This window comes from Fusarium subglutinans (assembly GCF_013396075.1).
Source record: "Fusarium subglutinans strain NRRL 66333 chromosome Unknown NRRL66333_c0000069, whole genome shotgun sequence".
NCBI classification, from domain to species: domain Eukaryota; kingdom Fungi; phylum Ascomycota; class Sordariomycetes; order Hypocreales; family Nectriaceae; genus Fusarium; species Fusarium subglutinans.
Window position 1 is genome coordinate 62,068 of NW_023502132.1, and position 19,083 is coordinate 81,150.

Here is a 19,083-nt window from a genome sequence, read left to right on the forward strand (position 1 = left end):
GCCCTTCAGCGCCCCCATATTGCCTTTCGACTGCCGCTTGTCAGAGGCCAACGGTGTGGCTCCCCCGCTTGATCCACTCAAGTCATCTTTATTGCACCTTCTTATGTGAGGTAATCTTAAGGTACAAGTGCCTCAACGTCCCCTGTGAAGATCCTACGTATGCCCTGGACATGATTGCACATTGAATCTCACGTACCATCCAATGGGAGCCTTACCTAGTTAGGCTTCTCGATCCCGATTGTATGGTCTGAAGCTTAATACTGGCAGCCTATGAACCACTTGATCACTTAGTGCTTTGTCCTTTGCAGGTGCATACAGACACCCAGCAGAACAGACTTTATTATCTCGTTGCCTAACGCTCTTCGAACATTCTACTCAAATCATAATATTAGCGCCAAGGTGAGGCTTTTGTTGGTTCACCACATGCACGAGTGGAGTCGTTACAAAGGTTCTATTAACCTTTTTGACTCTGTTACATCAGGGACAGACTAAGAATTACAGTACAGACGGAGATTACCATCGCCTGCCTTGTTGGTAGTCTCAAAGCGGACAAAGAAATCTGACAGGAGTATAGGCGCTTCATACGGTAAGGAGGCTTCATACATATGACCAGAATGTACTTTTCGATAAATCATGAACAGGCATCCGTCAGCAAAGGGGGCTTACGATCCGTAGTAACACACCAACATTCTGCTGAGAACAAGAACGCACGAGGTCGTTTTTGGGTCACACATAACTTAATGGATGCAGAATCAAGACAGATTCTTGGAGGAGAGACAATGAAGATTATTTGACATGAGTTCCCACCTCAAAATCCGCCCTGCAGTCGAGCTATTCTACTCCTAATCGGGATAAGCCTTTGGCATGAAGAACATCTGTATGAAAGGATTCACCCTATACCCTCCTTGCGGTTTTGTAGAACCGGCATCGACTGGGTCAACTCCAGACAGTGGGCTCTCTCTCACTTGACTGTTGCCCCTTGATATAGATAAGACGCCGCTGTCTAGAGCCAAAAACGGTAATAACTGGAGAGTAACCAAAGAATTTCGAGGGGCCCTAATCCAGGATTATCTCTTCATCTAAGTGACGTTATTCCATTTGTAAAGGGGGGTTACTTTACTACCCCAGACCAACAGTCTTTCTGGTTCTCTGCAAGTAGCCTGGACATGTCCAAGGTCAATATTGCCACCCTCAACTGACTGGGCGTCTCTTGTTACCACTCTTCCATCAGGCCTCATTAACAGATCTCGATACAGTTATCAATGTTCATTTCATCATCACTCCTGGCATGAGGGAACGCCGGAGAATACTTGTTGGATTCTTCGGGACCGCACAGCCGTCTTTTGCTTCAAATTGGGCTGGTCAGCCAGATTTGTTCGCTTCTGGTTTCCCAATTGAGCATCTTGTCAAACCCAACAACAAGAGCTAACCTCGAAGTGTATGGAGTTGAAGCAAAAAGGAGGCCTTGACCAACAAGTGGACCCTCTGCGGTGTTCCTCTACCGGATACTGCTCCTGGATCCGCGATGGGATCCTGATACTGAGCCTTCCGCTATTCGAGCATGAGCCGGCAGCCAAGGTCTCGTTGAAAAGATCTTTCTGTGAGACATGGAAAAGCTTGGGAGTACAAATAAATGTTAATTTGGTAACCAATGAATCATCCACCAGGGGGGATTGCAGCATTCTGGCAAGGCAAGGCAAACAGGACCAAGGTCCAGGCCCTCGATAAGAGCTTCATTTTTCTTGATGGTTTGCTTCCAGGATGTTTTGATAGAGTATTCATCATGGGGTGCCTATCAGAATTGATAACTTAACAATACCCCAGGTTGAAATGAGATGACTTCCAATCAGCATGATTCGACTATTGCTCACCGGTCATCATTAGCAATGGGCAGCTGCCACTTTGTGAGAATACCGAAAAGCAATAATTTCTCTCTTTGACATGGGAATGGCGGTATAGCCTCAACCATGGCCATCGATAACCTTGTCCAGGAGCAAATGACTTTGGTGGCGAGGGAAGTTGTGCAACCCCCCAGCTCCCTGGATGAAACTTGGCACGCAGTTGTCCATAGTTCGCGGCGGCGCCTTGCCGACGAACGCTCAAACGATTCAGGAACCGTTGATCCATCACATCCAGGATGGAGATCCCATCGTTAACCCCAAGGGGCAACGAAGAACTGCCGGGCTTACCTTAGTAGCATCGCTTTCTGAAGCACTAGTCTCTGGGGTAAGCAAACATGACCAAAACAAGTAGCGGTGACAGATAACTGTTCCTATGATTAGATGACCAACAGAAATTGCAGGATAAAGTAGCGGCAGTTCTCAGGCTGATGCTCCAACTGCTGAGGCATGCAGGTATCCGGACAGTCTATCCAAGACCCCTGCTCCGACCTGTACGCACACATTTGAGACCCTTGACAACTGTTGTATCAGATTCTTTACGAAATAATTTGACTGACATGCTCATGACTTGCATTGCATTAGCTACCTTATCTGGTGAGTAGGTAGGTAGAGACCAATAGACGAGGTAGCGGATATCCTGATGCAAGATAATAATAGACCCCATTTCAAGGGTGAGTACAGTTCAGATCAGCGATTGGTACATTATAATAGCGTCCTCCGTATCAATCCTAGACCACACCTCCGCGCAGTCGTGTAAGTCGAGGTGAGTAGGTGGACATCCAATGCATACCTTATGCACATCATCGCAGGCCGGTGGGGCTTTTGTCTTGACAAGCCACGGCAATAGAGTGCAGTTATTACACGGCATTTCGTTACATTTGCATTTGGTCCTGAATGATCCATGAAAGGCCTGGTTGACTGAGTACAGACAAGCAAACAAGCAGGATTAGAGGCCATGCGTTATTGATTGGGCTTTGGCGGTGATTCAGATTTACATGGATTATCGACTCCATTTCCATTGTCTTATACCGAACATGGAAGTGAATGTGAGGCATGGAGTGCGTGCATGGGGCGTATCTTTGCTTGATATGGGCTGTTTTGCTATAGCAACTCCATTGGGGGAGTTTGTCAAATGATCAATATCTGGCAATCTTGTGATCCATCCGAGTTTGTCATGGTTCTGACAAATCTGCCGATATCATCTAGTCTATCGATATTCACCTCAACTCATGCCTCTCTCTCTAGGTACTCTACATACCTACCTACCTACCTAGGTACCTACAGTAAATGAGGTGTCTAGTGGGCAGTGGGCACTTCAGTCATCCACTATCAGGGCAACAGGGGTCCGATGACTTTGTGAGCGCCCCATCGGCAGTGGCTTGGCGCCTGTGGGGACACTAAGACCAGCCTGGAACTGCCGTCATGGGCGAAAAACAGACGTAATTGTTGGTTACCTGAGGACTCATGAGGGACCCATTCATTCATTGATGATGACTCTTTCGATCCTTCATCATTTCTCGGTCAAACTGGACTCCCACTCTACTACTCCCTGCCTCCCTCACTCGCTCAGAATTAGGCAGACGATGAGCGTCTACGGTACTTGCTTGACTCATCGAGACTGATACATGGTCCTAGACAAATAGACAAATACCCTCATAGCATTGTCGCACCTCGAGTGACTGATTGACTCTCTCTTCTCACTCCTCCAGCTTCAGCTCCAGCGCAGCAGAAGCAACAGCAGCCGCAGAGAGAAGTACACTGCTTGTCCCGGGCATGCCGAAGAAAAGGAACAACATAAAGTCCTTCAAGCCAGTCTCAACGGCTTCTCTGACTGCGTCAACATCGACGAATAATTCTGGTGAGTGCTGCAGTGCTTGCTTGCTTGCTTGCTTGCTTTGCTCTTCTGTGCTGTACAATCATGCCTGTGCAGCTGGACTGACACAAGCACACACCCCTCCCCTCTGCTCTGTTCTGCTCTGCTCTTAATCGCCCGGCGGCCGGCCACCTCTCGGTTCGCTTCCTTTCAACCCCCCCCCTCCCCCTCCTTCTTCCCCATATCTTCTTCAAACCGCGTGGTAGCCAAAGTCTCACAAGCAATACGCAGCAGACAGGCCCTCCCGAAGCGTCAATGAGTTGCTAGCAAACCTGCGTCGTACCTCGATCAGCCCCTCCTCCACCTCGCAGTCAGCCCTGCCTGTTGCTGCTCCCAGTGTACCCCCGGCCATCAGAGAGATACTCCAGATCCCAGACACACCGGCCCCTGCTCCTCGCCGTCCTGCCCGTCAGAGATTCGATAGCAATGGCAGGAGACTCCCTGCTGGCCCTCCTCCCCCCAGGAGCTGGGTTGCCCGTAATTCATCGGATGCTGCTCATGAGGCCTCCTCCATGAGCCAGTCGCGCTTGAAGTCAAGAGGATTGGAAGATACTTGTTTGCCGGGGACTTATCTCCCGAAACGTGGGAGTCTGATAGACATCGTGCTGCAGAAACTCGCATACGAGTGGGCTTTCCACAGAGTGTACAATCAGTACCATCTGTACTTTGTGCCCAACCACCTGAAGGCCGCTCTGATCCGCTATGTTGGAATCGCCAGTGAAGCTGGGCTGTCTTTGAGTGATCTGAAGCTCATTCTGCTGCCGCCGCCAGATACATTTGATGAGACCGAGTTGAATAGTCTGACGGTTTCGAATCCTGAAGTAAACTACCTCGATCTTTCGGGCTCCGCATGCCGGTCAATTAAACTGAAAGAGATCAGTGACTTGTTGTTCCCTGCCAGAGATGATCAACCCACGACAGAACTACAGGAATCCTGGGACGCTTCCGAGAGTATTCCAAGCCCTCCCCGAACTTTGCTGCCCAACCTCACCCACCTTTCGCTCGCCTTGCATCCCGGACATGCCTCGTCCGCATCATGGAAGCAGCTGCTTTCCCTGTCTCCTAAACTTACCACGCTCACGCATATGAGTCTGGCCTACTGGCCCGAACCATGCTTAACACCGAGGTCTCGCCTGGCCACCGTATCGAGCCCGCAAGGTCGTTATGCCTATGGCGGGACGAACCTTTATTCACATTCGCTTGATCACGATTGGAGTGAGGCTTTACTCGTATTGCGCATGCTGAGTAAGAATCTATATGCGCTCGAGTTCCTTGACCTCACAGGCTGCTGTCCTTGGTTCCCTGCACTGATGGCCGAAACTGGGCATGATTTTGTCAACTGGGCCGATCATTGGGGCAAGATCACTGAGCTTCGACTCTATACAGGGTGGACTCCTGGTCCTGATGCAATGCCATCTGAGAGATTGCGTTATCGAGAGGGAGTTCAAACGGCTAAGGATGTCGAAAGGCACATTAGAACCATGAGAGCAGGCAAGGGAAGATTCATTGTCGTAGAACGCGACAGTTTAGATGATATATAGACAGTAAACTCATAAAAGGATGCACATTGTCTCCCATCATTTGTCCTTCAGTGATTATTCTCCGGATCGATGTCCGGTTGCCCAGAGAGCTTTGAACTTGGCGCCTGATGCAAGGAGGCTGTTTGGTTCACCGAGCTCGACGACGCATCCCTTGTCCATCACAATTACGCGGTCAAAATCAACGATCGTATCCAGACGGTGGGTGATAAACACGACGGTGTGGTCCTTGAACTCGCTCTCGATGACGGCCTTGATGGTCTCTTCTGTCTTTTGGTCCACACTATGGCTCTATTAGTTCCGTTTCTTAGCTCGTAGTTGCATCGTTTGTTCAACTTGCCTGCTCGTCGCTTCATCCAGAAGCACAATTCTCCCGTCGCTCTTCCTCAGCACTGCCCGTGCTAGGAAGAAGAGCTGCTTCTGCCCGTGGCTCAACGTGTCTTGATCAAATGAAGCATCCAAGCCCCCATGTCGTTCGATCGAATCATACAATTCAACGAGACGAAGTGCCTCTTTGATTTTCACGTCGGAGTAGATACCAAGCGGGTCAACGTTGTGTCGAACCGTGCCAGGGAGTACGAACTGGTCTTGCGTCAGAGTGATGAGACGACTGCGGATCGTTTCTCGAGGAACAGAAGATAGAGAGATCCCATCGATAATTATACTGCCAGACGTAGAGTCTAGGAGTCTGAGGAGAGCAAGAAATATGGATGATTTTCCACTGTGGACGAAAGACGGTTAGAGCGAGAGAGGCATTGGGGTGAAAATACTGACCTTCCTGTGCGACCGCAAATACCTACCTTCTCCCCTCCCTTGATCTCCAAACTGACTGCATCAAGAGCTGCAATAACTTCTCCGTCTCTATCACCATACGATGCAGTCAAGTTGTTGATCTGTATAGCCCCTTTATCAGGCCACTGGGCTGGTGGTTGGTGTGTCTCTCCTGGTAAGTTCTCCTCGCCAGTCTCCTCAGCGAATTGCTTAATGCGAGCTACAGCACCAATGGATGTCTCGATAGAAGTCCAGAACTGGATAAGCATGTTCACGGTCTCACTTAACGAGATTAGCTGCACGAGAGATACGCCTGTTAAACCTATATCGACTCCCCCACGAAGACGAACCGCGAGACCAACGAGAAGAAGAGCCAGGGCTGCGGTGGTCAGGTCGAGGACGAGGACAAGCCAACGCTGGACGATCATGAGGAGATAGAAAGGCCTCTGTGAGCGATCTACGAGAGTGTGGTTGGCCTCAATCACTGCATCTCTCCATCCGAAGGCTCGTATGGTTGCTAGGCCGGAGAGTGTTTCGAGGAATTGGGTATATAGAGGGGCCTTTTCCTCGAGATCGAGCAGACGGAGCTGACGAGACGTACGAAGATAGCCACGTTGAAGATAGAAATAGACAGCTCCTAGCAGAGGGAATGTAGCCGCTATATAGGGGTTGGAAGAGGCGAGGAGGCCGGCTTTGGCGATAGCGCCGAAGAAACCTATCCTATTAGTAGAGCATTTAGTTGATAAGAAGGGGCCTTGGCTTACTGGCGAGACTCACAACGAGACCAAGAGGGAGGTGGTTGTCCACCATCCCTACATCCTGCGAGAACCTCCATGTGTTAGCTTTCGAAGCCAACTTCTGCGATGTCAGCTTACCGTGTTGTGATTGACCCCAGGTCCGTCGTGGTAAAGAGAGACAAAGGTGCCCTAAGAGGATTAGTCGACAGTCCATCCTTACGTCAATCCATATGCCTACCTGACTACCGTGGATAACAGTCTCTTGTGCAGGGTTATTCCAGACTTTGCCGCTACCAGGACAATGACAAACCTGCTAAAGTCAGTACCTAGTACGTGCAACGAAGATCTGTATAGGATACCATATAAGAAGTGCAAACCAGATGACTGCGGTAACCTGAAGAGCGGCATAGATACCAAGGTAGTAGCTCGCTTGATCGTTTCCCTTCGTATTGTCATCAGTCCATAATTTCAGCCAAATTGCTAGTCTATGTCAATATCTCGAACAGTAACCGGATGCCAGGTGACAAACTTGGGAAGCTTTCGAGAAAAGCCCAGATGATCTCGAGTACTAGAAGGACTATGATAAAAATACCGCCAGTGCTGCTGAAGTAGTATCGATATACAGTCGAGTCCCCAAGTTGTCTGCGTGTATCTTCTTCACTGGCCTGTTGCCTTGGAGTCGCTTGTGCTAGCTTGGAGGCCTGTTCTTTGATATCGTCAGTTGCAAGTGTTGGGGCTTCGCCCTCATGAACCCTGTTCCTCAGTAAGGAGTGCATATAGCCACCAGTGTCTTTGAGATCAGAGAATGTGCCCTGCTCGGAGATTTTCCCATCCTTGTTAAGACATATAATATGGTCAGCAGACGATAGAAAGTCAACTATGATCACGTTAGCAAGTATATTTGAAAATACTTGGACTGTTATACCCGATCGAGTCGCCAGAACAGTTGTCGTATTCCACTGCCTCAGCAAACCACATTCGCCAAAGAGGTTCTCGAACACAGTATGGGCAGTCTGACCATCCAACCCACTGAAGACATCATCGAAGAGAGCAATCCGAGGTTTTGAATAGACAGCCCTGGCCAATGCCTATATAGTCAGCTTGTGATCGATTGCTCCGTTGGTCTTGACTTACAACTCGTTGCTTCTGGCCTCCGCTGAGGGCCAGCCCCTTGCTGCCTATAACGGTGCTATCACCCTGGGTAAGTTGTCTGAAGTCCTTCTCTAGATCACAGGCTTTAACAACAGCTTGATATAGAACAAGGTCGAAGCGTGAGTAGCCGATGATGTTTTCACGAATTGTCCGGTTCTGAAATGTGAGCTTGGAAACAGATAAGAATATCGGATAGGCATACCAGGAGCCAAGGACTTTGCTCACACCAGGCAATCCCCTTACTATGAACGTCAATTGATCCAGTTATATTGGGAACTTCTCCGAGAAGTGCTTTCAGTAGAGTGGTTTTGCCACTCGCTACTGGGCCGAGAAGTAGGACAAGTTGATTGCGGCCCAGGGTAAATGACAAGTCTCGAAGAATGACACGATCCTCTGACCACGCGATGTCGGCGTCGGAGACTTGAATAACAACTTCTCTCATACTAGAGTTTGCTGTAGATGTCAATGAGGGTTCCCTCAGGATTCCTAACTCGATAGAGTCTCTGTTTCCTTGATCAGGTCCGTTCAACTCCACAACTGATTCTTGTTGGCGAGAATCTCTTCGAGAGTCTTGAGTTAAGAATGTTTGTATTCTTTCAAAAGCGCCTAAAGCAGCACTCATGTCAAGAATTACCTCAAACATAAAGAAAAGTGGTTGTGCCAGGAGAATGATCAGGGATAGAGCGGAGAAAAGTCTAGTAGCATCAAGAGTCTCGCCGGAAACCGAGGCAGCCCCTTGGAAGAGAGCAAATGCCGCAACAGGAGACAGGAGTAATGGGACTTGAGCAATTGCGGACGTGACACTGCTGACAATCCTAAATGGTCTCGAGGCTTTGATCTCATCTGCTCGGAGGTTGAGGATTGTGTCAGATAGGTTTTGAGCTAGGCCTGAACATTTGATGCTCTTGATGTGTCCAATCATGGCAGAAGTTATACCTGGCTAGTATTAGTAAGTTCATGATGGATGAAAGGAAACAGGAACTGACCAACTCGTTTCTGTGTCTTGTCTAGCCAAGAGATCTGATACTTGCGTGCCAGAGGTGAAACGAGAACCGTTGCAATGAGTGCCACGAGCGACACTATGATGGGACCTACGGCAGCATAGCCTATGTGAGTGCTCAGCAGCCAAGTAGCTATGGCAAGTTGTATGATGTTTGCCCAGAACTCGTGGATCTCTCTGACTGCCCTCACAATAACATCGACCTAGGAGATAGTTAGCCTAGTATGTGATTTTGTGAAAGGGTCCTTACATCAGAGGACATGAGCGTCACCGCCGCTGAGTCGTCTGTTATCGTGATGCTCAGATCGGTGGCCTTGGAGAACACGGCAGACACCAACATTCCGCGCAACAGTGTGACAGATCGAGCATTGCGGTGCCAATAAAGGGCTTGTGAGAGAGCAATGCCAGAGTAAACAAGACCGTAGGCTGTGATGATACCGTAACCAACATTGATAGACTGAGAAGTATCGTCGAGGAATACCAGCAGTCGGTTGAGAATGAGTGGTTGGCATATAGTGAATGCCAGAAGCGCCAGTCGAGGAAGAACAACAGTGATGATAGACCATCGCAATGTCATGACGCAACATAAGATCAGCCGGTTTTTGCGAGCCGGGGCTAAGCTGGCATTTAGTACATGGACATCACAGAAGAGTTTAAAGTATGATACTATATATGCTATCTAAGAGTGGGAATGGGAACAGACAGACCTTTCTGAGTATGCCAATGCCTCCAAAGCCCGTCGATCAGTCTCGCCGAGCCCATCTCCTCGTCCAACTCAAACAGATCCATCGGCCGTAAAAGCTTTCGAAATCCCGTCAACAGCAATGGAGTCACCCACGCAAAGACGGCTCGGGCGTACAGTCCGGCCGTGACTTCGGGAGAAAGGGGCCCGGAGCCGGCGACAAGATACGAGGCTTTGCTCCACCCTTCAAGAACGACAATAATCGCTTTCAGAGCAAAGGCCGCTGTGAAGACAGCTGGAATGGCGGAGCTCACGGGAATCAACCAGAGGGTACGAAGGAGGGCGACATCAAGGAGCAAAGACACGGCGAGAAACAGAGTCAAGAGAGAAGATGGACGAGGAGATTTGGCATGTTCGACACGAGAGAGGACACAGGACATCAAGCTTGAGGCAAAGGATACACATGCAGCAGCGACAGAGACGCGATCTAGACGCGAATTAGAAGGGCGCGTAGTCCAGAGCACAAGGAGCACGAGATGAAGCACGGCCAAAAGAGCGATCAACGCCAATTTGACAGTGCGAAGACGGTGGCCAGTGACTTTGACGGAGACATTCCGAAGACGAAAAAGACGAATAGGAGCGAGGATGAGAAGAAGAGCGGCTGGAAACAGCACGAGAATGGATTGCTCAAAGACGAGAGTAAAGTCGAAGCCATCGCGACATTCAGGGCCAACAAAGGGTCCGAAAGAAGCGTCGACAGACGAAGGGCACAGATTTTCAAGAGAATAGTTCATTTTGATCGAGATAGTAAGTGAAGTTGTAAGAAGAAAGAAGTAAAAGAGCTGAGGGGAAGTGAGTGACTGTTATTTTATTTGGGAGACACCCTGGCCGCAAGGGATAAGACGAGAGGCAGAATTAGGAAGGTGGTTAATCACTGTAGTAAATAAGGATAATAGGGTAAATTAATACTCAATTAATATCAACCTGAGAATAACAACAAGATCACATAAGAGATGAAGATAGAGATAGGTAGAGATACAGCAACTCAAACCATAAGAGGAAGGACAAGGGAGTATGACTCAAGCATGCACCAAAATCATATAAAGTCAGTCAGAGCGCCATTTCTCCTGTAAAATTGATGTTTCTATCAATCGCAGCGTGGGGAAGTCATTCGGCGTGAGTCACGCACTTGTAACACCACTAGGTACTAATAAGTTGGAGGCGACAATGCAAGCAAACAGTCGCATTACGAATAGGGAATGCGAATAGTACGACTAACAACTAACTAACTACTAAGTTTTTCAGCCAAGAAAAATATATCGAAATTATACGGAGTACACTGTGCATGTAGATCCCCCGACTGTTGAAGAATTAATAAATAAGACCAATTCATCGATATCATCAAGCCTTGTTTTCAGGGCAGCTTCGACTTGTAGCGATTGCTTTCCTATTAACTCAAGTTCGTTCATCTTTGGTCTTTTAAATCGTGTTAACTCCCTCCATCATGACGTCGGCAGCATCTGAATCTGTAGCGACTATTCTTTGCAACTCCAAGCAGACGCGCTTTCAAATCACCAATCATCGCGAGGTTTGTCACCAATTCATCGCTCATTCTCTAGGCACTTTCTCACCATCGATAGCTTGACATTGATGGAGTCAACATCACCGTGACTTCGGGCGACAAACCTTCTGGCAAGGCCAAGTCAAAGGCAAAAGGCGAGGGCATTGAGATTCTAGCTGGGGCCAAACTTCGACTCAAGGAGGGCCAACGATATGCTCTTGTAGGCCGCAATGGAACTGGAAAGTCCAGTAAGAATGTGTGCTTGGTATTGCTGTTGATGAGGTGCTAACAGTGATAACCCAGCACTGCTCAAAGCCATCGCCGAGAAACTCATCCCAGGCATCCCAGAAGAGACTAGAATTGCTATTTTACAGCAAACAAGACTCACTGATAAAAAGCCTGAGGACAAATCCGACACCAACAATGGCGACAAAGCATCTGTGCTGGAACAAGTCATCGAAAAGGCTACAGCCAAACATGCCATCGAACAGGACATCATAGGTACTCACTCCATCTACCATTTTAACCCAGACCTCACCTAACTCTTTATCCAGACTTGACAGAAGGAATAAATTCCTCTGATCCTTTTACCCCAGTCAAAGCATTGAGGCATCTGAAGCACAGAAAGCATCAAGAGCGTCTCTTCCGTCTCGATAAAGATGCTCGGCTTCGCAGTGGTGCTCGCGGTATGCAAGCTCGCAAGGCACTCACTGCCTTTGAAAAGGTCGTAGCTGAGTCGAATGAATTGTAAAAGAAGTATCCTTCATCTTTCGTCGTCATATCTAACTCACCATAGGCTGGAACAACCCCATGAGGATATCTCAGCCCAAACTCTTCAAGCTGAGACCCAAGAAGCAGTCGATATGCTCGCCGATCTTCAACTACAGGTCGATCCAACTCGCGTATCAGAGATTGAGTCCAAGGCTAAAAAGATTCTGACTGGTCTGGGCTTTTCTGAAACTCTTATCCAGAAACCCATATCGAGCTTGTCTGGAGGCTGGCACATGCGTGCTTCTCTTGCTACGGCTCTGGTTCAAGAAACTGATATCCTCATCCTAGATGAGCCTACCAACTTTCTCGACCTCTTGGGAATCATCTGGCTTCAGCGCTATCTTCAGAATCTAGAAGAAGCAGAGAACCCACCGACACTCATTCTTGTATCGCACGATCGTGACTTCATCTCTCTTTGCACCGATTTGCTTATCCTCAAAGACAAGCAGCTTACTTACTTCCATGGCGATTTTCCCACTTACGAGGCATCGCAAAGTGAGCGCAAGCAATGGCTCACTACCATGAAAGAAGCTCAGGACAAGCAAAAGGCGCACATCGAGAAGTCCATCGCTGCCAACATGAAGGCTGGCAAAGCAAATGACGACACCAACAAACTCCGTCAGGCCAAGTCTCGTCAGAAGAAGCTTGATAACCGCTGGGGCTTGCAGGTCAGCGCCAGGGGCGGTCGTTTCAAGCTCAATCGGGATCTTGTTGGCTTTCACTTGACCGCGCGTGATGATATCGACATTCCACCAGAAGACCGCCCCGTCGTGGTGAATCTTCCTGAGCCACCTGACCTGCGCTTCCCTGGTGCTCTGATCTCTCTCGAGAAGGTTGCGTTCCGGTATTCTGCCAAGACACCACTTGTTGTCCAGGATATCACTCTTTCTATTGGCATGGGGGATCGCATTGGCATTCTTGGCCTCAACGGAGCGGGCAAGTCGACGCTCATCAAACTCCTCGTTGGTGAGACTCGGCCTACATCCGGAACTCTAAATACACATCCCCGGTTGAAGCTGGCATACTACTCTCAACATGCCGTTGAGGCACTGCAGTCTCTCGGTCGCGAAGAACCAGCCCTTACAGCTCTTGCTCTACTCACTCGCGAAGTCGAGGGCGAACTCACAGAAGGAGATCTCCGCGGTCTTTTAGGCCAACTTGGTCTTCCAGGTCGTATTGCATCTGGCGTGCCCCTGTGTAAACTATCGGGAGGGCAAGTGGTGCGTTGTGAGCTTGCTCGTCTCCTATGGCGACGACCTCATTGTCTTGTTCTTGACGAAGTCACGACTCATCTTGATTACGAGACTGTGACTGCGCTGAGAGAGGCATTGAGGGATTGGGAGGGTGCTGTAATTTTAGTAAGTCACGATCGATGGTTTATGCGAGGAGTGATTGAGGGTGCGGTAGATGAGGATGAGGAAACAGACGAAGGTGATGACGATGAGGAAGTTGTGCGAAGACGAATTGTGTACAGGCTGAAAGGTGGTAAGATGGATACATTGGAGAATGGTGTGGATGAGTTCGAACGGCTCATGGAGAAGAGGGTCAAGAAACTGCTTCAAGATTAAAAAAGGTTTATTGACGTGCATGGAGCGTATCCCTGAGTATATAGCAGATCAGGCCTATTCACGGCTCTCTAAAATAACAGGGCTTGCCAGGATCTTGAAGAGACTATGATCAAGCATCTTGATACTCATATTTCCACCTTCAGGTATCTCAACAATAGTTCCATCAATGCACACCTTGCGCCATCTCTCATCCTTCTCCAGAACCGAGATTTTGACTTCGTCGACTTCATCATAGCCAACCTTTTCTCCATCAGGCCACTGCATACCAACATGACTGCCCTCATCATACGCCTTCATCATGACACTCATTGTCCGCTCACCACCAATTGGTCCGAAATGCACAAGTCTAAGCTGTGACTGCAAAGGTTTAGTGGCGGGTGAAATAGCAAACTTTCGCTCCATATTCGATACGAGAGCTGTGAGCACATAGGCATGTGACTCGCGAGGGATATCCTCAAATGTAGTAGAACCTCGACGTCGAATAGACACTTTTGCAGCATATGGGTGAGACTCCTTCAGAAGCCCTTCGGCGACCATGTGGAACCGCTTATCGCCGTGGACACGATATTCAGGTGTGTCACTCTCGTGGACAAGACTTGCATGAAAGCCATAGCTGGCTACAATGGCTCCCTGAAGATGCGTGACTGACGTCTCCTGCTTCTGAATCTGATTTGGGCCCGGGATAGAAGACCGTTCCTTAGATTTGTCTGTGAACTTGACGATATGGGATCCAGATGAGAACGATGCCCGGAAGACCGGAAGATCAGTGCCCACGCCTTGGAATAATGTTCGGAGCCCGAGTACAAGTGGGCTTGGGCCAGGCTCAGTGTAAAGCGGCTTGTGGGTAGAATGGAAGAGGGCGTTTCCTGTGCCCAGAGGAAGAAGGGCAACTGTCGGTGGGTTCTCTGGCACCTGGTTCCCGTCAGAGCCGTTGAGGAGATCAACGACACCACCATCTCCACTCAGAAGCACGATAGTCCTCGCTTTCGAACGCTCATCTGTAGTCCATAACTGCTTTGCATAGTCTCGGATGGTCTCTGGGCTTTCTGTGTGGATAAGACGATATGTCGATTTACCAGAATCGTCTCCTACGATATATGTCCAAATAGGATGGAGAACGTCTTCCCAGACTTTTGAGGCTAGTCCAACACCCGATTTGATCGAGACGATAATGTCCACCTGGCTTGTGGCACCATGCTCATTGACAGGACCGTGCTTAAGATGAGAGGGTAATCCAGCCACAGTGAGACTTCGGAGCCCAGTGGGTATTTCGTCTGTCTTCAGTATCGAGAGTTGAAAGGGCATTTCTTTGTTCTCTGGGTCCTCCTTGAGTATAAAAAGTAGATATTGCGAGGGCCCTGATTGCGAGTTTGTTATCTCGTGAACCAAGACAAGCTCATGACGTGAACCACTGTCGGATGTCCCGGTGCGAGTCCATGACAGATTGTCTTCAGTAACGGAAACATTTTCCACGGTCACCACTTTGGGTGAATGAGGCATTTCCAAAGTAGTAGACATTGCCAGTAGATGAAGAGAGAGAATAGAAGAATATGTGGTATCTTTATTGTAATCAGGCGCTATTGGCCAATCATGAATACGTGTGATAGGACTCGCAGATTCAAACGGAAGCGGCCAGAACTAGAGAGACGGGAACCGAAGTCGCCAGGCTCGCGAGTATGGAGCTGTTTTAAGAGATGAGTTTGTGAATGATGAAGGAACCAAGTCCAAAAACCCTCAGTGAAGCTCATCTCGGCCTTTGTGGGGCTGTGTTGCTGACGAAAAGATGATAGGCACGCCAGCATCGCGCAATCAAACAATTCAAAAATCCCACAGGATCGCCTTCTTTAACCGGTAAGACCAAGTAAATGATCAAAGGTTGTGCTCTTTCTTTTATTAGTTAGATTGTACATTATCATCGACGGCTCGCTTTAGCCAGAGGTCCCCAGTTTTCTCGGGGGTTCATCTGGTATCGCACCAGCTTCTGCTCTCCTCGTCTTCGTGCAAGACGTGCCAGGTTCTCGTCAAAGACGAGTGTCTTGCGCAATTCCATCTCACCAAGGAGGAGCTTGACATCGCCGTTTGGTGCATCTGCTGTACCCTCGACAGGTGCCTCTGAAGTCTGCTGTTCCACGCCCTCCATCGCAGACTCATCTTTAGCCGTTTCCTCTGTAGTCTCGGGCTTCTCTTTTCCAATGATTCCAGCATCTGTCAGAATCTTCCATGCAGCGCTGTTTTTCTTGATACTCGATTCTTTTATCGGTGACTTCTGGCGAATCCATTCTGTTATTATCCACCAGATCGTAGACCAAGGCGCGTCAGTCTTGATACTTCCTGGCCGGCAGTGGCTTCGAGCAGTGCGGTAGCCCAGATGGATCAAGGCACCTCGAACCATGTCCTCACTTGGAGTCACGCAGCTCACCACATTGGCCAAACGGCTCGGAATGATGAAGAAAGGATAATGGTCAACTGTTGCAAGCTGAGCATCCTTGGGATCGACAGGCTCCTTGACCTCGGGACCAGGCAGATACTCTTCGAGAGCTGTTCGCAGCATGCCCTCAAGTCTGGGCATCGTGCCATAGATGGAGGAGTCAGCCTGGGGAATTTGCGCCAGAAGCCTCTCAATAAACTCTTGCGAATGGATGTGACCGCCATACATAGGGCCATTAATGTGCATCTTCATTCCACAGTGTTCGCAGTGTCGATCCGCCGATGGTCCCTGGGCCATAGTGTGCTTGTAAAAGGCGCCACTGCCCTTCTTGTTCGGCGCGGGCTTGCTTCTTAACATAGGCTGTGTTTCCCAAGCACCACAACCTGAGTCGCAGCTGTAGACTAGCATAGTCTTGGAAGCGAGGAACTTGACCGACTGCGGGGACCTGGTCACCTTGATAAAGAATTTGGTGTAAAAGTCGATCGAGAGCGAAAGAAGAGGTTGAATTGCCAACCCATATCTGGCAGCCGAGGTAGCAACAGCGTTCAGAACAAGTCGAAGACCAGCTTCATGGGAGTGCATTCCCTTGATGGGAATTCCGCCATAAAGCGCAAACGTCTTCTCGCAATAGCTGTGACCTGCCCACACCGCACTGTCTGTGCAGGTGATACATAAGAGGCCACCGTCGTCTCTAATAGATTGTACGGCAGCATCAAAGAAAGGTGCAGCTGTACCATAAGGATCCAGGTCGATAACATCGAACTTGTTAGTCTTGCCTGGGTTTCCACCCTTGTCTCTGTTGGACAAGTCGTCTGCGATGCCTCGATACATGAGCGCAAGCGCATCACCTTGCGTGACAGTAATCTTGTCCTCGAGTCCATTATGCTTGGCGTTCATCCTGATAGACTCGGCAGCAGTGTCGGACAAATCGTTGGCTTTGACAGATGTCACAAAAGGTAATTCGTGGGCATATCGAAGCGCTCGCAGCCCAGACGCAGATAACGCATCCAGGATACGAAATGAGGGCTTGACATCTTTCTTGGGTTGTCGTGCTTCGGCATCGTTGGATTTTGCAGCCTCTTCAGTCGCCTGCGCTTTATCCTGTGGTGGGGGGTTCACGGGCTCGGCAGGCTTCTGGTCGTCATCGCCTCGCTTGCGCTTCTTGCTCTGCTTGTTCATTCTCGACTCGTACTGCTCTTTTCTCTTCTCTAGAGACATCTCGCCATATGTCTTGATCGCGAGAACAGACAGATCACGGTTGTATTGCTGGATAGGGTTATAGAAGACCTGCTGAACTTCCCCACGATCCTCGCCAATCTTAGCACCCTGAGGCACCAAGATAGTAGCTTTTCCCTCTGTGACCGTCCTAAACTCCTTCCCCTCGATGGTAACAGTTTCCACGTTGACCTTTTCCTCCGCCATTTTTGCTGTGGTCGAAAATTGGCGATGCGCAATCGTTTTGTCGCAGAGAGCTCGATAGCTGCGATTTGTGCTAAGGATCCGAGTTTTCGAAAAGTTTTTTGTAGGATCCAAGATCGCTCCAGCGCCAAATTTCGATCTTGATCTCCAGAAAACGCGAAACATATAAGAATGTTGCTTGGAAAGAATCTGCATGGCTGGAGAGCTTGTGGTTAACTGAAGCTAAATTTTATAAAATTCTGCCGTCCACGATGGCCCATGACCGTACACGGCAGGCGGTGAGAGCGGATTTTCTAACCATTTGATAGACTCCCGGAATGTTGTAACGCGTAAAAAGTCATCGAGTTTGATTATTGGAAGTTCTCACTGAGTACGAGACGATGAATAAGGTGAGATGATATAAATTTTGGGATTAATTAGGGGTGAAATATGGGTGTTGAAATGAAGCATCCTTTGATACTCCATGAAGTTCGTGGCTTCTACCAATTCATGCTCTCCGAATGGCTTCAGGGTAAGCTACCTACCTATTTTTGGCAATTGTCGATCTTGGAGAACGATCAACAGGGAAGGTCTCCAACTCTCCACGGATCCATAGTGAGTGGAGGCATAAACTATTGCTCGCATCAGACCAGACCGAGAAGTTCGTCGTATACGATCAGATCATCACTTAATTCTCTCAATCTGACTGCATGACTCGGCACTTGGCTTTAGGTCAAGCGGTCAAATTATCAGTCAAATACAGAAACCAATCGAACACATCTTTTGACAGTCAATGTCCATCGACTAACAAAAAAAACTCTGCTTGAGCCTCTGTTGATCAAGGCGCAACAGCTCCGAGCTCTGCCCTAGAACAAGCGAACTCCAAGGATCCCCCCGCCCTGTATGTTGAGATGACGGGGGCGCTAAGACCCATGGAGATGAAAAAATTTGGGGGGATGGGGGGGAAAATTGGATTGCACTTCAATGACGTAGTAACTGTGCCAAAGCATGCAAGTTTGCATGTGAATTCGACTCAATTGTGAGTACTCGAGTTATTCCCAACAAACAGCTGTAAAATGCTCTTCTTTGCGGGCAAAAATCTTCAGAATCCAGCTTATACAGAGCCTACCATCAATTTAAAGACCGCCAATCAATTTCCTCATAAAGAACAAGAGCCGCACACGGAAGCTCCCTTCACCCTCCTCCCTCTTCATGCGTTGCGAAGCTTCCCCTGGAAGCGCCATGATGAATTGACTCGGAGACGTAGTACAAAACTAGGCCAACTCCGTACAAGGCACGGCTTGCATTCGTATCCTGGTGTATCAATCGAGAAGCTCTTGAAGCTAAGCCAGGAACATCATGGCTCAGCACCTTGTTTGCTTCAGCTTCGACGCGGCTAACAAAAGCCATTGGCCATGAGTGATTTGTTGTTGGCTGACAAGTTAGAACTTGCTACCCCTCCACGCATAAGATACTACGTTAGAGCTGCTGCAGACTCTTGAAGCTACTGGGAACAATATCTTGGAATTAACAACCCGGCACTCCCGGAAAACCAACCTGGTTCCCCGTCTTGACCGCCAAAGACAACATCCAAGCTGATATGACTGTATCCAGCAGATTCGACCAGAAGCTATGGGATGTGATAGAGTAGGATTCCGTACTTTTCATTGTGCGGTAGGTAGCTCATTCAACCTGAGCGTGTA

The 19,083-nt window shown here is 48.8% G+C and overlaps 5 protein-coding genes across 5 annotated transcripts; 2 read left to right on the plus strand and 3 right to left on the minus strand.

The window, feature by feature from the left end:
- Positions 1-3,323: 3,323 nt before the first annotated feature.
- Positions 3,324-5,315, plus strand: FSUBG_6575 (uncharacterized protein; the record flags this gene model as incomplete). Its single annotated transcript, XM_036684788.1, has 2 exons — positions 3,324-3,340; positions 4,013-5,315. 2 exons carry the CDS (start codon positions 3,324-3,326, stop codon positions 5,313-5,315), a joined length of 1,320 nt encoding a protein of 439 aa, XP_036537868.1.
- Positions 5,316-5,369: 54 nt separating this feature from the next.
- On the minus strand, positions 5,370-10,448 carry FSUBG_6576 (multidrug resistance-associated 1; the record flags this gene model as incomplete). The annotated part of the gene is made up of 15 exons (XM_036684789.1): positions 5,370-5,595; positions 5,803-5,976; positions 6,087-6,379; positions 6,434-6,798; positions 6,848-6,902; positions 6,959-7,009; positions 7,059-7,130; positions 7,215-7,300; positions 7,350-7,697; positions 7,746-7,908; positions 7,955-8,128; positions 8,175-8,908; positions 8,959-9,175; positions 9,223-9,587; positions 9,680-10,448. The coding sequence occupies 15 exons, from the start codon at positions 10,446-10,448 to the stop codon at positions 5,370-5,372; spliced, it is 4,092 nt and encodes a 1,363-aa protein (XP_036537869.1).
- A 710-nt stretch (positions 10,449-11,158) lies between these two features.
- On the plus strand, positions 11,159-13,554 carry FSUBG_6577 (positive effector GCN20; the record flags this gene model as incomplete). Its single annotated transcript, XM_036684790.1, has 5 exons — positions 11,159-11,242; positions 11,295-11,463; positions 11,519-11,716; positions 11,770-11,962; positions 12,012-13,554. The coding sequence occupies 5 exons, from the start codon at positions 11,159-11,161 to the stop codon at positions 13,552-13,554; spliced, it is 2,187 nt and encodes a 728-aa protein (XP_036537870.1).
- Positions 13,555-13,608: 54 nt separating this feature from the next.
- FSUBG_6578 (uncharacterized protein) lies at positions 13,609-15,054 on the minus strand (the record flags this gene model as incomplete). The annotated part of the gene is made up of 1 exon (XM_036684791.1): positions 13,609-15,054. One exon carries the CDS (start codon positions 15,052-15,054, stop codon positions 13,609-13,611), a length of 1,446 nt encoding a protein of 481 aa, XP_036537871.1.
- A 412-nt stretch (positions 15,055-15,466) lies between these two features.
- FSUBG_6579 (N2 N2-dimethylguanosine tRNA methyltransferase) lies at positions 15,467-17,404 on the minus strand (the record flags this gene model as incomplete). Its single annotated transcript, XM_036684792.1, has 1 exon — positions 15,467-17,404. One exon carries the CDS (start codon positions 17,402-17,404, stop codon positions 15,467-15,469), a length of 1,938 nt encoding a protein of 645 aa, XP_036537872.1.
- Positions 17,405-19,083: the final 1,679 nt, after the last annotated feature.